This window comes from Hirundo rustica, chromosome 6 (assembly GCF_015227805.2).
Source record: "Hirundo rustica isolate bHirRus1 chromosome 6, bHirRus1.pri.v3, whole genome shotgun sequence".
Taxonomy (NCBI): Eukaryota; Metazoa; Chordata; class Aves; order Passeriformes; family Hirundinidae; genus Hirundo; species Hirundo rustica.
In genome coordinates, this window is record NC_053455.1 from 31089782 (window position 1) to 31112451 (window position 22670).

At 45.3% G+C, this 22670-nt stretch overlaps 1 protein-coding gene across 7 annotated transcripts in view; it reads right to left on the reverse strand.

The window, feature by feature from the left end:
* Positions 1-177: 177 nt before the first annotated feature.
* The window catches only part of GALNT16 (polypeptide N-acetylgalactosaminyltransferase 16), an 82689-nt gene continuing 60196 nt past the window's right edge, over positions 178-22670 (reverse strand). For 6 of the 7 annotated variants that reach the window (XM_040068009.1, XM_040068011.1, XM_040068014.2 and 3 more), the window contains 8 exons: positions 21601-21685; positions 20496-20599; positions 16813-16939; positions 15796-15888; positions 13649-13732; positions 12479-12620; positions 11088-11204; positions 178-3954 (listed from right to left, as the gene is read on the reverse strand). In XM_040068009.1, the coding sequence (XP_039923943.1) occupies positions 3817-3954; positions 11088-11204; positions 12479-12620; positions 13649-13732; positions 15796-15888; positions 16813-16939; positions 20496-20599; positions 21601-21685 (890 nt within the window). In that variant the 3' untranslated portion in view covers positions 178-3816. The remainder of the gene's footprint in view (positions 3955-11087; positions 11205-12478; positions 12621-13648; positions 13733-15795; positions 15889-16812; positions 16940-20495; positions 20600-21600; positions 21686-22670) is intronic. The other variant, XM_040068010.1, reaches the window with a different exon arrangement.

A 22670-nucleotide genomic window follows, 5' to 3' on the forward strand; every position in this document is an offset into this window, starting at 1 on the left:
AGAAGCATCTCTGCCTGCTCCAGCAGTATCCCTCCTGAGGCAACCCAGGAACCCATGCAAAGAGCTGGAGTATGTATATCTACCAAACCCAGTGAGAGACAGAGGAGGGGACCAGACAAGAAAGGATGCTCTTTTCCAGTAGAGGAAGAGAAGGGGAATAAGAACAGGCTGAAACACTTATTTCAAAATGGATTTTATTTCAGGCATTAACAGATTCTCGCACATGCTTTTTTTGAAGAAAAAGGAAAACTAATCGGGGTTCCACATAAATTACATCTGGCAAAGTGCAACTTACAAGTGAGTGGGAAAAATAAATCTTTTGAAACCGATTTCTGTACAACAGTAGATTCAGCTCCTCTTAAATAAACCCCCACTGGTTCACAGCACAGGAAATTACATTGGATGCTCTGGTACAGTAACAGCTTTCTTTAGGGGTTTTACCAATGCAAATGCTCTGTCTTGACAGTCTAGGGGGCTGTTTAAAGTAAACAGGAAAACAAGGGTGAGCAGCTGCTTGTTCTGACTGTTAAGAATAGTCAGTTTGCTTGAAGAAATCCTAACAGACACCTGTTACAAAACATGGCACTGCGGGGACCTTGGGGAAAAAAGTAGAGATAACATTGTTCTTCCTTCCCTTCAGTGCAAGGAAAATGTAGAGTATGCTAATAATGAGTTTGAACAAGACTTTGTTCATTCCAATAAGTTCAGTTTGCCCACACTTGACAGCAGCCTTTTGTAATGTACCTCCTTTTCGGCAACTGCTAAAATACGCTGGAAACCAACAGCTTCCAAAAGATGATGTGTGGGGAGGTCCGTGGAGCTAAAGCAATGCTTTAGCAGACAGAGGAGGGAGAAGCTGGGAGGTGACCTCAGGTGAACATGTCCAAAATCAGCTAGAATTAAAAAATGAAACTCCAAACTCCACAGGCAATTTGAGTTACTGACACTTAGCATATGTCCACCTTTTCCCTTTCCTCCCCCAGGCCAGGGTACCTGAAGAAGCAGAGTGTCCCATCTTCAGCAGCCCCAGCTTACCCCCTTCGGACATTTCCTCCCAAATTTACCCTAAACCAAGACACAGCCCAAGAAGGATGCCAGTTCACACTCTGCCAGGAGAGCAGTAGGAAGAGAGGCACAAATCAACACAGCTAGTCCAGCTATGTCTGCTCCAGGAGCAGTCAGCAGCCTCCAGCATGGGAGCCAAACACACAGTCAAGGGCAGCAGTCATCATGCTGACAAGAGCCCTTTGAATTAGGGCTGGCCCAGAGCTTGGAGACTGCAAATAAGCAGAGCTTCTGTGGTCTGCAGCAGTCAGGAGCATTGTTTGTAGAGGAGCTGGGTCCTGGTCCCAGAGTGGTTATGAAGAAGGAACTGCAAGAAAGCTGCACACACACAGTGGGAGCAGGGAGGAAGGAGGCAGCACCTGGTAGAGGAGTGAACATGCTGTTAGCTGCCACACATGAGCTGCTGGAGAGTGAAATGGGGGGAGGTCAGATGATCCACTTAGGCTTTGTTTTGACGAAAATATGTAATCCTTTCACACTTCATTGTATACAGAGCTACAAACAGTACCAGCTCAGTGCCCCTTCATCTGTCTTTGCATCAATATTTTTCAAGACAGGTAGGTAAGAACTTGACTGTTCCTGTCTCCTACTTCATAATGATGCTATTCTAAAGGACAATTTCCTGTATATTCTTGTTTAAAAATGCAGTAGCTAATAGGATGGCATCTCTCCCCTCAGTGGGTCAGTCTGCTCTCATTCCCTTCCTAGGCTGTTTTCCTTCCTTCTCTGCCCTGTCCTGCCCCCAATGGTTCCAGCCCAAAGCATCTCTACACAGGAAAAGAGAAGTCACTGCAGTCAGTGCCCTCATTTCCACACAGAAGAGCAGCTGCACCGTTCTGTAAGGATCAAAAAGAGCTCCTTTGTGAGTTTTCACCGTGCAGGCAGGTCATTCCTCTGGCTAATCAGTGCTGAGATGGGGATCTGCTATCAAAGTGAAGAGGGACACAGGATAAGAGCTCCTGCCATATGATGGATTTAATTTTTTTAAACCAGGAACAAAAAACATTGTCCAGTTTTCACACTAAGCACATGCAATGTACGAAGAACATTATCTGTTCTTTTGTCAACTGTTTGGGCTAATACCAAGCTAACAGAAAGAATTAAAAAGGGATACAGACATGATCAAAAGCAAACAGCTGTTCAGAATCCAAATGATCGACCTATTTCTTCTATACCAGATCAGAAAGGATCCGGGCAAGCAATTGCCTGATGAAGATAGTCCCACCATCTGGTTCCCCTGTCAGGTTCTTGGAAAGGAGGGTTGGTCTACAAAACCTGTCTCAAGAGGAAAAGTTAACAGATCTAGTTAGGTGATGGTAAGGTTGTGGGGACTATTGGAATAGGTAAGCATCCCTTGGCAGGTTTGAAAACCCACACATGGCTAGAGCTGACTGCTAACTGGGAGCAGGATTGGGATGCTAGCTAGGAACCACCCGTGACTTTGGTATTTCCAGAACATGAAGGAGCCTCTCCTAGGGCAGGCCTGCACTGTGGCAGCATTTGTGCAGGGGGCAGTTTCAGCTTCACCAGCTAACCTCTCCCCAAGGTGCTCAAGGGGAAGAGAGAGGAATGTCAAAAGTAGAGCAGCCCCGGCCTTTTTGCCTTTTCTTTCTCAAAAAGAGAAGGAAAAGCAACGAGACAGAGGAAGCGGGTGGTTTGTCATGCCAGGCTCTGTTCACAGGGACTATGCAGAACTGGAGAGACAAGCACGAGAACTGGCCCTGCCCAGCCAGCAGCAAGGAGTCTGCTATGACCTAGGGCCTGTCCCCTTCTGTCTCTCACAGTGGGGATCTGGGTGGGCTCCTGCCACAGGCCTGAGCCATGTGCAGCACCTCTGCCTGTGTGTGCTGCCCACTCAGCTCTGTGCACCACCTTTGGTGGGGGCTGAAGTGGGCTGTGGCTGGTAGCACCAGGAAGAGCAGCCAGAGAACAGCCCCAGCTTCCCTAGCACCCCCAGGTGCTGGCACCTGTCTCTGACTGGCTCCACCAGAACATGGTATCCTGAACCTGCAGGCTTGGGCAACTCTTGGAGGCAGGGCTGGCCTTCCACACACGAAAAAGCTGTAAGGAAGACTTCAACAGGGAACAGTCCCTGAAACATCCCTGCTTAGGCTGGTGAAAGAGATGGCCCCTTTTCAATCTCTCTTGTCAGCACTGCCCAACCTCAGCACATTTGGCTGTAGGGCAGCTACTGTGGGCAGAGGAAGGAACAAGCCCACCAAAAAGAGGTGACAAACCTGCCCCAGGGTCTGCTAGCTGTTTTCCAGCCTCTCCGCTGATCACGATGACTCCTCTGGCAGTCCTCACTGAGGGACATATGCATAAATGATGCACAATGTTAGAACCAAAAGCCAGGGAAGCCAAAGAGCTACCAAGGTCTGTACAAGCATAGTCTAACCTGCTGGACTGAAGTTTGTGGACTCTGGAAGCAGAGAAAGGAAAGGATGGGGAGAGCTGCGAGTATTGGGCTGGGTCCTCCTCCACCTATAGGTGCAGCTGTGCACAGGCATCAGCTACAAAGGAGAACTTAAGACAACAGATGGGAAGATTTTGACAACTGTCCTGATCCCTCTCATCCCCAGCTTCTTCTCTGTAAAGCTCAAAAACATCAAGTGCTCAGCTGAAATGGCTTACTGATGGGCACAATGAAAACATTTAGGGTCAGACATACAAAACCATTCCTCCCTTCCTGATTCCCCTCTGTTCCCAAAGTCTCATGCACAAAGAAACAAGGAGATCCCTGTGCTACCATCATGTTGCTTGTAGCAGCTCCCACTGTTGGCCAGGTACACCTGCTTGACAGGGGCTGGTCACCACTCTTCCAGTCTGGTTTTCCAGGCAGAGACCGCTGACAAAGTGTTGAATGAAACTGCCTTTCATCTTCCACTTCTGAGAGAAGACACAGAAAAAACATAATGTTACTTCCATTCCCCTACAGAACTGTGACTTCAAGTTGAGGGTAATCCCAAGTAAATTCCAGCAACCGGGGAGAACAAAAATCTGGGTATGGGCAGCTTCTCTAAATCCCTGATTTCCTGTACTAATGATACCTGCAGTTAGGTAGGGTTAGGGTTTAGATGAACTACAGGGCTGCACACTCAGAAGCATCTAGAAGGCAAACGACAGTAGTGGTGACAGCACCAAGCCTTGTCTGAATTGAAGGGGCACAATGCTCTCAGGCACATGATGTAACTCCTGGGGTGTTGTGTGAAGGACCAGGAACTGGACTCAGTGATCCAGATGGGTCTCTTCCAACCCAGCATATTCTCTGACTGTGTGCTTCTAGCAACACAAAAATTAGCAAGTAATGGCATTTTCATAGCATATTATGGTCACAGTTTCCAGGCCATTCTCTGTCCTGGGCACCCACATACTTGCCAAAACTTGAAACCCTCCTATGGGTGCTTTCCAATCCATGGAAAGCAAAGCACTGAAATGTGCTTTGCAACACTGAAAGCAACCTGTGCACAAAAAGCAAAAATCACACTTCCGACTGCTTGATTGGATCTCTCTCTTATCCACTGTTCCCTCATCTCTTCTTTCATCAAATTCAAAAGGTCCCATATACAACCCTTTCCTGAAGGTCCACTTTGGTCATGCTACTTACCAGGAAACAAAAATATATCCTAACCTTGAATTTAAAATTCTGCTGGGAAAGGGCTGTACCTTCCATCCCTGCTGGAAAAAAAAAAAACCCAAAACTGGGAATACTGTGGCTGATAATAAGAGAAAGAAGCAGAAACTAGTCTGTGGATTTGGGATCTCCCAGATGAGGCAGTGTAGTTAATCTCTAATGGGTCACAGCTGAGCTCAACTCAGCTCAGTTGAGGGGTCCAGGCTCCAGGGATTTTCCCTTCGTTCTTTTCAGCCACACAGATGACCCAGTTAGAATCGCGGTCTAGGTGCTCAATCAGTAAAGAGCTTAGGAATATTATGAGGATGTTTTGGCTAACCCATGAGACTGATGAAGAAAAAGAAAGTTTGACAACACTGATGTGAAAAGATATGCAATGGGAATTTAAAAATTTGCTGCAGTATCTGGACATCGTCAAAACCTACAAACATTTTAATTCTTGGGTAGCATGGCAAAAGGACTGCCACACGCTGTGTGGTTTAAGATATTCAGTTATGTTCACATATTGCTGCCAGCTGATGGGTGTCTTGGAGGGCAGGGCAGTTGCAAAGCCCAGAGTAATCTATTGCTCCTGTATCACGTATTTCTCCATGCCTTAATACCAGAGGCAGCATCAATTTGCAGTATTGCTAGCCCTGTTTGACAGGAAAACACTAAAGGAAAGCTGTTTGTGGAGCAGGAAGAAGCTGATTTTAACGGACAAGGGGGCAGAGGAATGCAGTGATGATGGACAGGAAGATACAATGCAGTCCTTGCACTACAATGCCCTCACCAGCTGCTGCAACCCACTGCCTTCACAGGTCCTAGAGCCATCTGGCTCCCATCTGGCAGAAGCCTCCCTACAAAGAGCTGAGCAAGAGTTAATATCATAAAGCAGCAGCTGTAATAATGGAATGCAAAAGAGGGGGTCTTCTCCCCTGGCAAGCTGCATTCTGTGCCTAGCTGATGCCGTTGCTGCACGACAGCCTCCCCACCAGGGTCTCCCAGTGTCACAGACACCCCAGGGAAGAGTCTTTTGACATTCTCCAAAGCACACCTACTTCCTTGCCCTCCGCTTTCCCACTACCTCAGTGTGTTTGTGAATCGTCAGCCTCCATGCTCCCCTGTGCACGCGCGAGAGGAACGTGCCAGCTGCCTCTCCCACACACCCCACAGCTCACCAAAAGACCCTGCTGTAAAAGAATATGCTGTTAGGAGATTTGAGATGGAGGACAAGGCCGATGACCAGGAGACACTGGTTTTCTTCTTCCCCCTCGCTGTTCAGGAGAAAACTAGCTCCACGGGAGGCTTGCTCATGTTATTCCTTCAGATGAGAGATCTGCTACTGGGGCACCTGTCCGTGCTGAGCAGGTACCCACTGCGACGTCTGTAGGGAGAGTCTGCAGCAACAGGCTCAGCAGGACACCAGCAAACACTCCCCAGAGCCCATCTACTGCTGCTAGCAAAATCAAACAGCTTCTCAGTGAGGCACACCACTGGAAAGCCCAGCAGGACAAGTCACCCCAGATCCCTTTGTTCAAAATAAAGTGGGGCAAGGATGGAGAAGGGGGAGGAGGAGGGAAGGTGAGAGTTGAAGGTGAGGCTCACCTGGGCTGCAGGGAGATGCTATGTATGTAGCTGTTATAAAGCACACTGACAGTAAAAGCCAAAGCAGGGCTCCTCATCTCAAATGCACATTTTCAGAATGATGAATTTTACCTATTCTGATCAGAAACTGTGCTTTTCTGCCCTTCATGAGATACCAGAGCAACTCCCCTGACTTCAACTGAACCTTCACAAGGCCTGACTGCAGACCACGGGATTACCAAAGGCAGCTCAATATCCTGCCACAACATATCCCAGACCTTTCAGGAGGGTGGGCAGTAGAAATGGGAACAGGGGATAGGACACTCATCTCCCGCTGTCAGCCACCTCAGAAATGAGCAATTTAGTCTAAACTAGTTGCCTGGTGACATAGTTAGGGAGCGGTCCAAGGTACAAGCCCCTTCTGGGAGGGCCCAGCTTTCTACACAGACCACAAGGGAAGCCTGGACTGATAAGTTTTAAATGACAGCAATAATGACCATCTTTAGCAAAAAATAAACAGAGCAGACACCTCCTGCACACATGTTACAGGGAGTCCTCTCTTCTCCTGCACCCAGACATTATGACTGGCCTGTACTTGGAAGGAAAGCTTTTGGAAGATACAGGCGTTACACAATCTGAAAAGGTTTGGCTTGAAAATTCTCTTTGGTCTCCATTTCTTGTGCAGATGGAGATAATACAGTTTACTGGCCACAGTAAGTTTGGAGTGAAGATGGAGGAAGAAAAAAAAAGAATCAATTTTTTCTTTGAAATACTGTGTCTTGATCCTCTTCCCCGGTGTCAACCAAAAATTTCTCCCATTTTTTTTGTAAATCTCTCTCTCCCTCTTTTTTATCTACCATTTCAACGTACTTTTAGGTGGCTGGATAGCATCACTCCATGTACAATTACTAAGAGAAAAGTCAGAAATAGGCAGTCCTCTTCAATATATACAAGAGCAGAAATTGTTTACACTAGCCTAATTTTTCAGGGTAATCAAAAGTTTTCTTTTAACCTCCAGTAATCCAGGCAGTCCAGGGTTTCTCTCAAAATCCTAACTGTGAAACAGTGGAATTGGCCAAGCTCAGGAGGCACAGCTGAGAAAGGTGAATTTTGCTCATGAGGACTGAGATGCTTCAAACAGAAATGTATGGAGATCTGATAACTGGAGTGGCCAAGGATGTTTTAAGTTGTAATTGAGTGTATTTGCAGAGCCATGGGCAGCCTGAAGCTGGTCTTGAACACTAAGTTTTAAATATATGAGTAGAGACAGAGGATGGAAAAGCTTACACCAGCATCCAGCAAGTACTGTCTTCCTTTGAGCACTTAATTTTTAAAAGTAAATCACAACTAAGAGAAACTCTTGTCTCCTGAAAACAACTTTCAACATATAGCATACTGCCAGTATTGTTTTACCTACTTATTGTCATGAAGATGCTGAGTCAGGTGCTTTCAAAAGATAGGCTTTCACTCCTTTTCTTTTCAGATACTCTATATAAAGTTGCATTCAACTTCAGGTAATATACACTGAGAAGTAAAGTGGGAAAAAATTTCCCAATCGTATACAAAGGAACACAGGCTTTCAAATAGTGTTTGTCTCACAAGAAAACTCAGTGTCCTCATTTTCAGGCTGAGGTCACATTCCTTCTGAACATTTTCATGAAATATAGCTGTTTAATAGGATTTCTCAGCATTTCTTGTTCTGTTGGGAAATACTGTGCCAATGTTTCTCATTTTCATTCTCTTGTTTTAGTGTCTGACTCTCACTTTGCCTTCTATTTGTCCTCACTATAATACAAATTAAAACACCACTCCTACTGTCAGTCAGAGCCAAAAAACAAAGCTGAAGGCAATAATTCATTGTGCATTCAACTAAAAATGCTATTCTCCAAATAACATTATGGATAACATCCATCTGCTTTGAAATCTAGTTCTGATTGTGCAGAATAGCTTTTGGCTGGTCTTCTGCTAGCAGTGCCAGCTGTTGCTGTTGAATGATCAACAGGATCATGCTGCCAAAGAGATTTCATTTCTGGTTTCTTTCAACCCAAGGGAGTCTGACAGCACCAAAAATCATCTAAAGTGTGACTATTGTCTCATATCCTCCTGCTTGCAAAATTCTAGACTTATTTTGAGGTAGTACTCTAGACAGAAGTCATAATACTCTAAATCTTCTGCTAGAGTATTACCTATATGTTAGATGGACTGTTTTTAGCACTCAAAGCTTACAACAAAATTAACTGTCCTTGGGACATGCTTAATGCAGAACAGCTGTGTAGCATGGGCACAGCTTCGGTATGTTTGAAAGCAAAAACCAACTTTAGGAGCTGTGTGGTGCTGTCATAATGATCTAACCAATCTACTCCCAGGACACTAAAAACCAAAGCTATCACACGTACTATCTTTTGTCAGAAATGTTGCTTTTTCATGGCTCAGACACAGACATGAAATCTACATCCAGAAAAACCCAAACGTCTTTCACCACAGATCTCTGATGACAGTGACAGGAAGGATGTTCAAAGCTGGGCTTTCATTACGCTGCCGTCTCCTTTCAGGACGTTGTACTGATATTGTGATGCGTGTGTTGCATGCTGCCCACACTCACCCTCCTCCACTCAGACCACATCACAGAGTCAGCACTCAGCTCTGCAAAGGGACTCAGCTCCCCTCACTCTGCTCAGCTCCTCTGACTTTCTGAGAAGCCCACTTGTGGATCCACAAGTGGATCCACTCATGCACGGTTTGGAAGCACTGCAATCCCCCAGCACTTGCACTTTGGGCTGTGAGTATCCATGGAGAGACAGGCAAGCTGTAGGGCAACTGAGGGAATTTGTTCCTTCCATCTTTGGTCTTTCTTGGAAATCTACCTCTCAAATATCAGGAGGAGAGAGAATGGAATAGTTTACAAGATGACTGACTTCTAGCTAATTAAAATCTAATGTCAGCGTTAACAACAATTACTGTTGTGTTTATGGAAAGAAAGAACCATAACAACGTTCCCTAGGAACACAACAAACTTGAGCAGTGCAAGTAGAATTGGCTTTATAAGTAGAAATTTCTAAATGGGAATTTGGGAATACAAAAAAAGACCCCAACATTTAAGAGCATTTCAACCCAAATTACATTAAAAATGCAGATGCATTTCTCCCACTTCACCCCACCTTATCCCTTCAGCCGCAAGGCAGTTTGGAACAGCAGCTGCAATTCAAATCAGTCTCTAATTATTTGAAATGCTTATACAACATCCTTGCTTAGAATCAGTTGGTTAAATCATCTGCTAGGTCAAGTCCTTGATGTAAGCGCAGTTTGCTCACATAAGGTAATGGAAAACAACAGCTTACACCTTTAAGTGTGTGTATGTTTTTATAATGAGCCTGTATATAATCAACACACCAAGACTCAATAAATCCTATTCCAGCAGCTGAATAAGCCTGCTTGTATTACTGTGGATTAATCTCTCTTCAGGCTTCTGCTACAGCTTGGACTCCACCCGCCTTGGGGGACCCTTGTCCTTCCGTGACAGAGGAAGCAGGGAAAGACAGCTGATTTTGGCAGCTGCTAAAGTCCTCTCTGCTGCCAGGGAGGAAAATACTTCCAGGCACATCAGGAGAAGCTAAGTGACCTAATTACACAGAAATGGGATGAGTGATTGCCAACAAGAAAAGGGAGCAGGCAAGTACGGCCCACCTGGGATACCCTTGCAGACTAATCCAAACTCAGAGTTTTCCCAGTGTATTCATGGTGACAACTCTTCAAGGCATTTCTGCATTAACCAACCCTCCAGAGGAAAGTCTACACGGGTTTTCCATACATGGGCAGGACTGGATTTCAGTGCTTTCTTTCAGGAAGAACTAAATCCAAGGATTCATATAGCATTAGAAAGCATTGACAAAAGAAGATGTTGCTGAGAACAGGTCAAAGCTGAGCCACCCTCTGCCTTTGGGCTATCAAAACAACAAGCATGTCAGAAAGCACAGAGTCAGCACAGCCTTAGATGACAGAAAATTTGTTCTCTCTTGGTGTAGAGGGAAGCACGGGAACTAGGAATGAAACAAGTCCAATCTGCTGCCTGCCAGTGTTGCGTTGTTGCTTCCTGTGCTTTGCCCACTCCTGATAAAAAGGCACATCACACCTCTGTTGAGGGCACCCTAGCCATTGCAGAGGCCATCCCTTACCTGGTGTTGTAAGGCAAAAGGATTGATTTGTCCTGGCAGATCAGGGATGCACATCTTGGAAACAGCATAAGTCAAAGAGCTGCATTTTGGTGGGAACACTGCTGATGTGTATTTTTCCTCTAGGGAGCAGTTCAGGTGGAACATACAGTTCTTTGTGTCAGTCAGTATCTCTTAAATGAATTTCACGCACTCAGTTTTAAAGGTCTGCTGACATGTCCAAAGACAGCACAAAGAACACAGCTCTCTCACTTCAAATTAAATAAACAAATGATAGCAAACACCACCCTTGCCTCAGGTCTCTCAAAGCAGTTGTCTCACCTATCTCTCTTTGGTGCCATGCTTCATCCTTGCACCAGTCTGGCTGCACATAAACTTCTCCAAGAGGCAAAGTTGGGGTGCTGCTGAGCTGGAGCCAACCATGCTGCCAAGGGCCCAGGCAGAGCAGACACCCACATGCTGGCTCCTCCTGCCTGGTCACACATCCTCTCATACATGCAAGCTTATGAAACACACCAGAGTGGGAGATGCAGAAGATGGAAAGGACTTTAATGTGCTTTGCTAATACTGGGTTTGCCCCTGCTGGCTGCACTGATGTAGGCACACTGGTACGTGGCAATGAAGGCATCAGAAAGACATGCACAGTTACCTACCTGTCTGCCATCTTTTTGATTGCAAGCTTCCAGTGTGATTTGAGAACCAGTAGAGAAGGAGGTAATGGAAAGACACTTGTCCTGCTGTCTAATTAAAGGGTCACTGAATATCCATTCCTGTAGAATAAGAAAAAGAAAGGTTCCATTAGGATCCCAACAATGATCAGATGAGGGAGAGAGAGCTTTTTCTATCAGATCTTTAAAAAACCTCTGTCTTTTGTTCTCTTCCTACGAAAGGCTCCCTGGGAAGACTACCACAGCAGTTGTCACCTGATCAGAAATTTATGCTCAGGCCTGGTGCATCATGACCATTTCAAAGCCTGCAGCTGGCTCCCCTCACTATCTGAGGTGTCTGACTAACCCTGGATCCCATGCAACTCTCTGCAGCTTTACAGATTCAGGCCTACATAGCAAGGAGGATCCTGGCCCTGACACACATGATGTGAGACTGCTTCTGCATATGTCACACAGCAGACATGTTCTCTAACAGGTATCTGGGACCTATAGATTGTGCAGCAAAGCATAACACATGCAAGCATATCCATATATCACCAGCACGCTTAAGGGACAAACAGAATCATTTTTTTCCTCTCTCTGACCAGATGGATACCTGATCCTATCAACTGCTACTACTATACATTCCCCAAGGAAGAAATACAAAATGCAGTAGGTTTCAGAGGTTTCAAATGGTAATGACACAGAGCAATGAGTCAGGTTAAATGGCACACTGAAAGCTGGCTGCCAACTAGTTTCCGAAAGTTAACAGACATGAATATGTATTTTCTGGCATAAAATACCCTACTGTGACCCTTAACTTTCTCAAGCTGCTCCCTGCTGCTTTCAGTCGCCAACAGAGAGTCTGAGTGCAGATCTTCAGCTTGTATATACCATCACAGCTCCACTGCAGTAAGGAGAACTGGACCACATTACTGCCATTTGGGTCAGCTATTTAAACTCTATTTGTGCTTTATACTGAGACACATCTGCAATACAGCACAGTTCAAGTCATCTGCAGCTACAGCTGAGCTGGCAGAGCAAGGAACGTTTCTAATCCCCAAAAAATTTCTTACCCACATGCCAGGGTACTAGCCAAGCACAGCCCCAAAATGATTCTTAATGAGTCTGTCACTCCCTGAGCATTTAAGCACTACCTGCTGTCTCTGAGTGATGAAAACCTTCACGTTCTATGCCTGACCGCTGAGTCTGTTGAGCCAACAGAGCTCTGAGAGATGGGCTTCTTTTTCTGCTTACTATTAAAATCATTACAGGGTCAAATTCCTCCTTCCTTCCCCTCCATATCAACCCACCAAGGCCAGAGATTCCAGCCTCTTCATTCAGATAATAAAAAGGGTAGGAGCAGGAGCAAAGCACCAAACTGAAGCCTGCCTTACCTGAGTGACAGGTGGATTATTCACTGTCCCTTTACAGTTTCCCATGCCAGCCAACATATTCCCTGTGGTGTCCTGTGCTTGAGACTCCAGACAGTTTCCTCCTTGTCTAATTATTCCTGGAATCAACTCTTTTTCAGGAATCCTTGAAGTAAAATGAGAGTTGCATGGTACTTCATACACAGAAATGTCCAAAGTACTTTCACATTTATAAGGGTGCAATTGGCCCCTGAACCGAAACACAGTCCCCTGCATTTGACAGAAAATAAACACCATCATGCTACCCACTGGAAATACCTGGAGGAGGCAAAAATCAAGTGAGAACTTGGTCAGAGGACTGGTACCTTTTTGTTTCAGAAGGTGCACCAGGATCTTTAGGGGCACCCTAAGCAGTTTAAAGTGATGATTCTGAAAGAGTCTGAAAGGTAGAAAGAAGCTGTTTCCAGCAAAAAGCCATACCCATGCTGATTTGTTCTGCTTCTTCCTCCCCCTTTCTCAGTCTTCTCCCCAGCTAACACATATTCTGCCTTGCTGGTAGGAATGCAGGCAAGATCTGTCCAGGCCAGACTACAGCTGGATGTTTCAGCCTCCACACACGCTAGCCACAGGCTGAGGTGTAAAGATGTGCTGCCAGGGTGTGCTGATTTGCACATGCCAACAACACAGCTCTACCCAGGCTGCCTCCCAGCTGAGCAAGGGCACAACACAACCGTGTCCTGACCCAGGGCAGGCGAAGCCACAGGGACAGCTGTTCTGGCATTCCTTAATTCCTTAGAGCCTTCTCTCAACCACCCAAAACCTCTGCACTGAGGCTTTCCAGTTCTACTTGGCTGAACTCCGTCCAGACAGAGCATCCAACAGGCAGAGGCCAAGTCAAAACTGGGAGAGGTGTAGTGCTCTGGCACCCCTCTGCACCCCACACCTCTGAAAACACCACTGTTGCACATCTCCAAGGGACAGCCGTGTGGGGCAGAACAGAAGGCAGAGCTTTTGCAGAGCTTTGATAATACAAGCCAGGAAAACACAGGAGGTTCCTCACCAAAAAGAAGAACAGAGAAAATCTTTTCCAAGCATTAAGTATCTCTTTTCCCCACTGCTGTTAAGGCTCATCTTCCCGTTGTGACCCACCTCCCAAATCCTTCAGAGATTTCTACAAGCGAAGAAATGACTCACTTGAGCTCGGGGTAGACATTCTCCAGATACCACTGGAAGGATTTACAGCTCAGTTTGTGTCGCAGCTCCACCCGGTCTGCAACGCTGGAAACACAGGCAGTTTGCTGAGAATAAGGCAGTGAACAGGAGGGAGGGGAACAATGAAGACTGACCAGGAGGTTTGAGGGGATTACGTGACTTTTGGCCGTTACTCATTCTCCCACGTAATTGTTGCTGGGTTCAGAGCACTAGCAGTGACCTGAGGTGACAAGGAGGAGAGATGCAAGTGGCAGGAAGTAGAAATGGGAGACAAACACCTTCAGAGAGCTGCTCTCGCACTTCCTTCGGTCCAGAGCGATGGCAGGGCCCAGGTCCCAAGTTGTTAAATAATACATTGCAGTAAAACTGCTGTAAGATCAGGAAAGCGTTTGTGCCTCTGGGTGCCCCTGTAGAGGCACACCATGAAACCTGCACAACAGCCAGCTGCCGAAAAGGCCTAGAAAGTGTTTGTGCTCAGGTACACACAGATGGTTAATCTGTGTGTGCTAAAGCATGTCTCTAGCTCATGGCAGCAAGTCTAGGCTCAGGGTGGAGAACTTAATTATTTGTTCTTAAGCAGTTTGGAGGAAGGGTGGGAGTATAAGGGGAGATTACCTCCACATCTCAGTAGCTGTCTACTGTGGCAGTCCTCCCACTACTGATTTGTTTGGCTTTAGCTGGCTGAAGAAGAGGATTTCCCTCCAGCAGTCCTACTGAGCAGCAAAACCAAGAACTCTTCTCTTTAAGCTATAACACTACATTTGTGTGTTGGGAAGGAATTTCAAGTGTACCCGTGTACCTCTCCATCCTCAGCCCACAGATGCCACATGTACATGAGGCCACATACCTCAGGGGAATGTTCTTAGATTTTATATCCACACCAAAATTGAGGGGAAGGAAGGTCCATTTTAGGCCCAATTGTCAATGATGGTGTCAAAGGCATTTGCACCCTAAAATCTAGATTTAATGCAGGTTCACAGAGCTGTTACTATAGGAAATTGCCTGAAATCAGTCTTAGGCTGTGCTCCAGCTTTTATTCAGCCAATGCTGTCAGTAAAGTCTACAGAAAGTCCGTGTGAACAAGAACTGCAGATTTTGCCACTAAAACACGACTGATATATCCACATATGATATGCAATAGCCTGGTTTCCTCCACAAGCAGGGTTACTTGCTATGTGGTCCTAACCCAGCTACTGCAGTCAGCTGAAGGGCTGATAAATTAGGTAGACAAAGCTATTTTATGAAGATATGTAATGCATCATGATTATAAAGCAAAGTGTACAGCAGGAAAAGTGACCTGGTTGTCATAAATAAGTAGGAGATTCATCATTATCCTGTGCACACAGCTACACATTTAAGATACAACCACATTTGCCAAGTCCTTACACTGATACAACAATAGCCTTTTGTTCACAGGCAGATAAAACCCACAGAAATAAAGCACTCCTGGGATTTTTTACATTTATTTGGGAGTCATAGGGGTTTGAGAGCACAGGCAGCAAGCTCTCCTCTCATCCCAGGTTTGGTGTCCATCACTGACTTCTGGGTCACAGAGAACTGTTAAGCTGATAACAATGAGTCCCATGTGGCTTGAAGACAACTTTAGCAAAGGTGCTGTAAGAAGCACAACTCTGCAGATTGATTTCGAACTCTTACCATTGGCCATGCTCTCTCCTGCCCTACAAACCAGGCAACCTACCCTCCATCCATCAGGAAAGTGGGGAGCGCAGCAAGGGCAACATGCCCCGTGTGCCAGCCAGCCATGCTTGCCCTGGGATTCTGCATCTGCACAGGAACTTCAGGTCAAGCTCAAAATACAGCTCACATTTCCACAACAGCTGCATGCTGTGATGGAAAAATATTCCTGTCTATCCACTTAAAATGTCTGGCCTTTTAATTTCATTACAGACCCCTTTGGCCTTCTGCTAACAAATGATTTATGCAGTGTTACCAGGGAAAAAAATAAAGTGAATTAGAAGCAAACCTCATTAGCCAGACACTCAAGCTACAACCTCCCCGGCAAACCAGGCATTCAGAGCACCTCTACTTCTCACACTTAGCCCCAGAGAAGACCTAAAAACTATTTCTTGCTACCAAGAGCCCTCCTACCAAGGTCTGGGGCAGCTTACCTTCCAAAGGACTTGCCAATGGCCGATGGCCGGGCCTCATAGTAGTACTGCTTGTATTCATCCATCCACACCTCTGCTGTGCGCTTGGTGTTCCTGCGTGGGCATGAGCAGATGCTGCGCTGAGGAGATGCTTTCCTGCAGAACCTGCCCTCCCAGCGAGCACGCGCTCGCTCTGCCGCTTGGGTGGGCAGACCCAAGGCCCTTCTGCCAGGAGGTAGTGGGGGACAGTCCCAAACACGAAACCGAGCAGGCAGTATGGATGGATAGAGGTCGAATGTGTTAAGTCTACAAAGCCTCGTAAGGACACTTCAGAAGTTAAAAATTTAACAGCCATAGTTTACCATGACTTTGTCACACATACTTCCTCTGCAGAGACACTGGGCCTGATTGTCACCATCACACGCGTTTACAGTATCCCTTTTCCCAGGTTAGAATAACGTTATGGGATGAACCAGCTTGGAAAGCAGCTCTGTCTAACCTCTAACCTCCTGCCCAAATCAGCCTAGCTTCATATTAGGTCATGTTGTTCAGGGTCTTGACTGGTTGAGTTTTGAAATCTCCAACCATGTCTCTGGGGCCCTGCAGCAGCGTTTGACCACTTTCATTGTCAAGTACATCGTCTCATCTCTCTTCTCTTTCCATCTGTCCTGCAGAAGTTGTCCTCAGGGTTTATCTTAGAGCATGTACAGCTCAGAGACAACAGAGATGTCCAAGGACTGCTGAGTCCCACGCACATGTCACGGGGCAGTATCTGTGAATGGCCAGGGTGTCTCTCTGGCATCTGCTCCCCACACCCCCCAGAGACTGAGAAGGAATAAGAGATGCTAATACAAACAGCAGAGAAGGAAACAGGTTTTGTTCACAGAAAACAGCAACTCATCCTTCCCTTGAGAACAGATGCTCAGCCACAAGCTGCTCTCCGTTACCAGGCAAAAGCACAACAAAGAATTCAGACTTATTTAGACATGCCCAACAGGAAGGTGGCCTGGCTGCTACCAGGAACTACCCAACACCTACTTGATGTAAGTCAGCGCGTTGCCCTCGGGAAAGTCATAGGGATGGCGCTTCCTGAACACGTGTCCCACTCGACTGCAGGGAACAATCTCCAAGCTGCCACCACACATCCACACTCGGAAAGAGAGCTCTGGAAGAGACCTCAAGAGTCATACAGCTGCAACAGTTCCAAGAAGGGCAATTTCCTTACCCCTCTGTTCTGGGTGTGTTGCTTGCAGCAGCAAAATCAGGGAAAGCAATGCCATGGTGAGAGTGGAGAAACTGTCCTCCCTTTGTTAAAATGGAGGCAACCATGGCAGCTCAGGGACCTCCAAGCCTTCTCCAGTCCTGCTCCTCTTTGGTCTCATTTCAGTGAGACACCTTTGCATTTGACCAGGTCCTCAAGGATGTCAGGCCCTCAGGATGGCATCTGGCAACAGACTGAGACCACTTCCCCACACACACCCCCTGTTTTGGACTTCTGTTACTCTCATCCATGCACATAGATGGAATCAGAAAGGAAGAATTTACTGTGTAACGCAAATCACGTGAGGAAGAAAGGGAGTTTAGAAGACAAGGGGAAAGAACAGAACAAGTTGAGGGTATAGGGAGTCAATGTCTAGAGCTAAGTCCTCTGCCTCAAACTTCTATGTTATCCACCCTACCATATATTTCCTTCTTCTCAGTTTGGTTGGCTCTATTACTAATGAATAGTGTTGCAGTTGCCTCTGCTGGGGGAACTGCTCAGAGCAGGTAGCAGTCTCATATAGCATGACTACGAAAATCCAGAGAGGGTCCTGCTGCTTGAAGCCAGATTCAAAATTTTGCTAAAGGATTAGAATAGCACAGAGCTTTGATGTGCAGGCACTTATTTGCATCACAGAAGGTATGTGACCTTCCTCTAGCTTATGGGTCTGTTCTCACAAGTTTAATCACTGTCACACCAGAGGAATTTTCCACTTTCAACTTAGGTGGTGATGAAAAGAGAAGGAAGGAGGAAGAAGGAAAATGAAAATTACCTGGGTAGTTTGGTAGTCTTTACCAAAAGTGCTTCAGATTGTATAGACTGTTTACTTCAAAAACTTTACTCAATTGGGATTTCCCTCCAGTAATACCTGATTTATGCGGCTCTGATGCTTTGAAATTAAAAGAATTATGCATCCAGAACTAAAGGATGTTTGAAACCATGTACACACACTAGCATCTTCCCAACCTTCATCCTTCTCCATAGCTTCCCTCTGCATACTGAGAGGTAGCTCAAACAGCGAGTTGCAGGGCAGGGGGAGATGGTCTATTTAATGCAGCTTCTCAGTAAAAAACCCCATTTGATTACACTGTATTTTGTAGTATTTCTTACTAGCTCTTTTCTCTCCTGACTCTTAGCCAGAGCTACTTATTTTCAGATTCTTTTTAACAGAGTTCCAGATTTCCAGAGTTCCACAAGAGAGGAAAGGTTTCAGAAACAAACAAACAAACAAAAAACCCAAAAAAACCAAAAAAACCCCACACAACCCCAAGACCTAAGTTTCTGTCTGGTGATGTGTCCAGCTGATATTTGCTCTCCTGGAATGAGCTTCTGACTCACTTTGGCCTACAAGAAAAACAAAACTCTCGGTCTGGCATGTGTAACTTGAAAGTGATGTCCATTTCCAAAGAGAAGATTTCTCACACCATCTTAGAGCTACTCTCTCATCTCATCTACAAATGAGGACCTAATTCAAACAGTCCCTTCCCAAGCAAAATTGTAATTTTAGTAAAAATCATGTTTCAGAATGTTACTAATATTTTTCCTTGACTGGAAAATCCAGTTTTCAATTGAGTACAGTAAACTGTCTTTTTTAAGAGGTTAAATTAACCATTCTGAATTCTTCAAGGAAAATGAATACTTTTGTTGTCAAATCCAGGTTGGTTTCTACCCCTCTGCTTTCAGCAGCAACAGCTTGATGGAGGATGAGGGACAAGTGATAGACAACACTGAATTTACCGAAAACCCTCCTAACAAGGCAAAACTGGCAAGCCCTGTACATGTGGCTGAGTCGCACACAGCCTGGCTGAGCCAATGCCAGGCTTTACAAGAGCTATTTCAAGGAGAATGAAGCAAATTCTGTGGAGCATTTCGATGATTTTGATAAGCACTATATGGAAGAGTGGCTGTGAGCATGCAAACAATTTACTTACGCTGCTTATGGCAGAGAGCTCTACTTAGCATCACGCTACTGACATATAGACCAAACTACAACACTGGACTCCCAGGTGGGCAGAAGCAGACAAAGAAAAGCCTAAATAAATATTCTTTCTCCATCTTTGGGGTTTACAGCTTTTACACAGACACAGCTCAGAGGCTGGCAGAATGGCCAAGTGGCTGGCTTTGCAGCTGGAGCAGGGCTAGCAATGGCAGGGAGCTTGGCTCTGCTCCTGAGGGTCACAAGGGACAGGATCTTCACACCTGGGTAAAGGCTTCCGTTACTTCTGCCACGGTGCTTAGCTGATGCTACTAGGACTGCTGAGATTCCAATGCCAGCACCATTTAATGTCTTTTTTTAATATAACAAATACCATAAAACTGAATCAAGATCTGGGAAAACAGAGAAGACTCATTATTAGATATTTTGTTTTTAAAATGTGGTACCTTGAGAGTCTATTATCAGCCCAAAATATTATTTAATGGTTTTAGAAAGCATTTCACAAAGAGGCAGCTCTCCCAGCTGTGTTCAGAGAAACAAGTTTCCTCTTCCTGACTACTTCATTCTTTCTAATTGGTTCTCCAGGTGCTAGGAAACACCATACAAATTCTTCTTTGAAAGGTTTTATTTACAAGGCTGTGACATTTATGGAACCTGTAGAAACAGATTTTTTTTTTTCAGTGTTAGCTACAGAGAAATCTACGTAAGTTGACTACAAACAGTAAAGCTTTTATCTCCTCAGCTCTATCTGCACCATCTCTAAATGAATGCTCCAAATACTTGACGTCTCCATGAACCTCTCTTTAAGGTTCATCTTTCTTTTGTCATTAACAGCTGGTGACATTGCAGCATCCCTTCACGTGGGGCAAAGAGAGATGCCTGGAATATCTGTGCCACTATTAAGTGCAAGCAGATGGGTTTAAGCATCATGCCCTAAAACAGCATGGGAGTGGACAGACCACACTGGGCCTCTGAATTCCTCAGATGTTTGTGATGCCCTAGCCTGCTTCTAAATGTTTGCATTCTGAGTCTATTTGTAACCAAATTCCATTTACAAAGAGGCTTATTTTATTAGGAAAAAATATCTCTCTAACTTTTCAAGCTGGGAGAGCAATTCAGACTTATCTGCAAGAGAGGAAGAGTTATAAGAAGAGGCTGCAGTAGTGGCTGCCCACTTCAGAGCTGGTGCGACACAGACTGTTGTGTGAAGAACTGGAGGAATATTCTCCAAAAACAAGCAACAATTTTAATATCATGAGGTTCCTCTTTCTTTCTTTCTTGTACTGTGGAAGCTCCTGTATAATAGCACATATGCCTGTAGGAGAGGGTAACCCTGATCACATGCACTTTATGCTGACAGCGATACAGCTCTGACCACCTTGCAGATAACCGGACCACTACACTGACCTAACCTTACACTGACATGCTGATTAGGTCTCTCAAAGAAAAAGCTCTGGTAAGCAATGAAGACTGGGAAGAGGTTCTGCATTAGTGTGTCATTCACTTGAAACATCCTTAACTCACCAAAATTTTCTCCTCCCCAGATATCCATTTGAGTATCGTATTTTCCCAGGTGGTTAAACCAGGACTTGTCAATCACAAAGATGCCTCCTGCTATGACAGGGGTTCTGGAAGAGAAAACAGAAATCTAGAAAAAATCATCACACATATGTAGCACCACAAGCCTAATTTTAAAGGGCAGAAAATTTGTCCAGGGCTCATTTAAAAGAGAAAAATAGTAGAGCTGGAACATGAGCCTGCAGCAGGTTTCTGAGATGCCCCTCACTAGATCATTCTCATGCCTTTGTTAGACGGTCTTCCAAGCACTACAAGAGTAATGCTGTGCCTTTTGCATTTATACAAATATGCACAGTGTGAAGGAATGAGGGGCACTGTTTGATGACTGTGTTCACCACTTAGGCATAGTGTGACAGGCTGCTGCATGTGCTACTCTGCTGTTAGCCAGCTGGTTGCTTCTGGAGTGCAAAAGAGAGGCTCACAAGTTACACAGAGGAACTAAATTATAATTTTATATTACAAATCGGGAGCTGTCTGCCTATACAGACAAGCACCATAACTCTTCATATCAGGATTTGTTACATTCTACATGTCTCAGAGCCATGTACCCTGCAGTGAGGCTGGCAACAAGTGCTCCAGCAAACAGAATCTCTTCTGTCCGTGGACATGCAGATTTAGTAGGTGGGAGTAATTCTGTGCTCACATTACAAGGTAAGATTCAGTTTTCTGACCTGCTTTACACATGTGGAATGACTGTTTATCTGCCTCATTCTTTAAGTTTTCATCTGAAAGATGGAGGTAATTAAAAAAACCCAAAGCGGTTTCTGAGGCGTTCAGAGTGTTGAGTTAGGGAGAACACAAGAACAAACACACAGAAGAAGAGGTGGTGTGCATAATAGTAAATAATTCTTACAATATTCAGAGAGCAGTACTCTCACACTTAGGGGATAGACCTCAATGTTTTCAGAAAACAACATGAAGAGTTTGTCATCACCAAGGGAAGGCTGTGGCATTTTGTCCTCCGCAAGGCAGTCCCTGTACCCTCCTTGCCACACCGGTGAAGGCTTCGTAAAGGTATTTGGAAAAGTGTACCCTGTCCATCAGAGTGTACCTTATAGACTGAGTTGGGTCTGTTCTGGACATCTTCTGTTCTATAGGAATCTGTTCCCACTTAAAGTGAAGGCTCCAGTCAAACCCTGAAAAGGAAAAAGACATGCCAAACTGGTTTCCTAATTGTAAAAACGGTACTCCTAGCTTTAGTGATAGTCTGCACCTTTATATCACAGGCTATCCCTATGTTCCTTCCCTGACCTCGCTCACAGTCTACCCAAAATGGCAATAGCCTATCCTAATGTAGACCTCACCAGCTTCTGTCTTGGCACTGTCATTCCTTAGCATTACAGATCCCTCCTCAATTTCACTCCACACTTTCAGGAGCGTGTTGTCAGGCTGAGATGCAATTGTATCCTGGTCACCTTGTTTTACCAAAGGCAAACCCTGTCTGCCAGAGTCATGAGGCTTTAATAAAGGACTTCGTGGGATGTGATATATTCTGGGAACAAAGGCCTGCAGATCACTGTAACCACCTTGTTTTTCAAGACTACCATGTACTTATAGCCTGCCTGTGGTGGATGGTAGAGCACAGCACAGTCACTAACTGTATACCATCGTTAAGGGTAGCCAAAGAACAGATAGCCTTTGGCTGACAAGCATCGTAGAAGTGAGCCCCAGCCATAAAAGACGTAGAAGGGCACCAGGAAGCGGGGTGGACACAGGAACAGCTGCAGCGGGTTCAGCTGTGAGGGGAGAGGTGTAAATGCTTTTCAGAAGATGCCATGAGATAGCCTGGCAGATCAAAGCAGCAACTGGAAGTGTCTGTCAGACTCCAGTGTACATGTAGCATAGTGAGGCTATTTAACCCATTAACCAGTTAGATATTTAACCAATTAACTAAGTCCTGAAACTGCTAAATGTTATGACAGTGATTCAAGTTCAAGAGGAAAATACTAGCTGAGTTTTGTTTTAACTCTTCAAAAGATCTGACTTTGCAAGCTGCAGAGAAAAAGAGACAGATAAGAAAAGGAAAGGTCATCACTGTGTTGTCTTGGAAAGCTGAAGAGAACACATCTTATTTATCATGCATGATCCCTCAGGTCCAACTTACATAAGCCGTACATGATA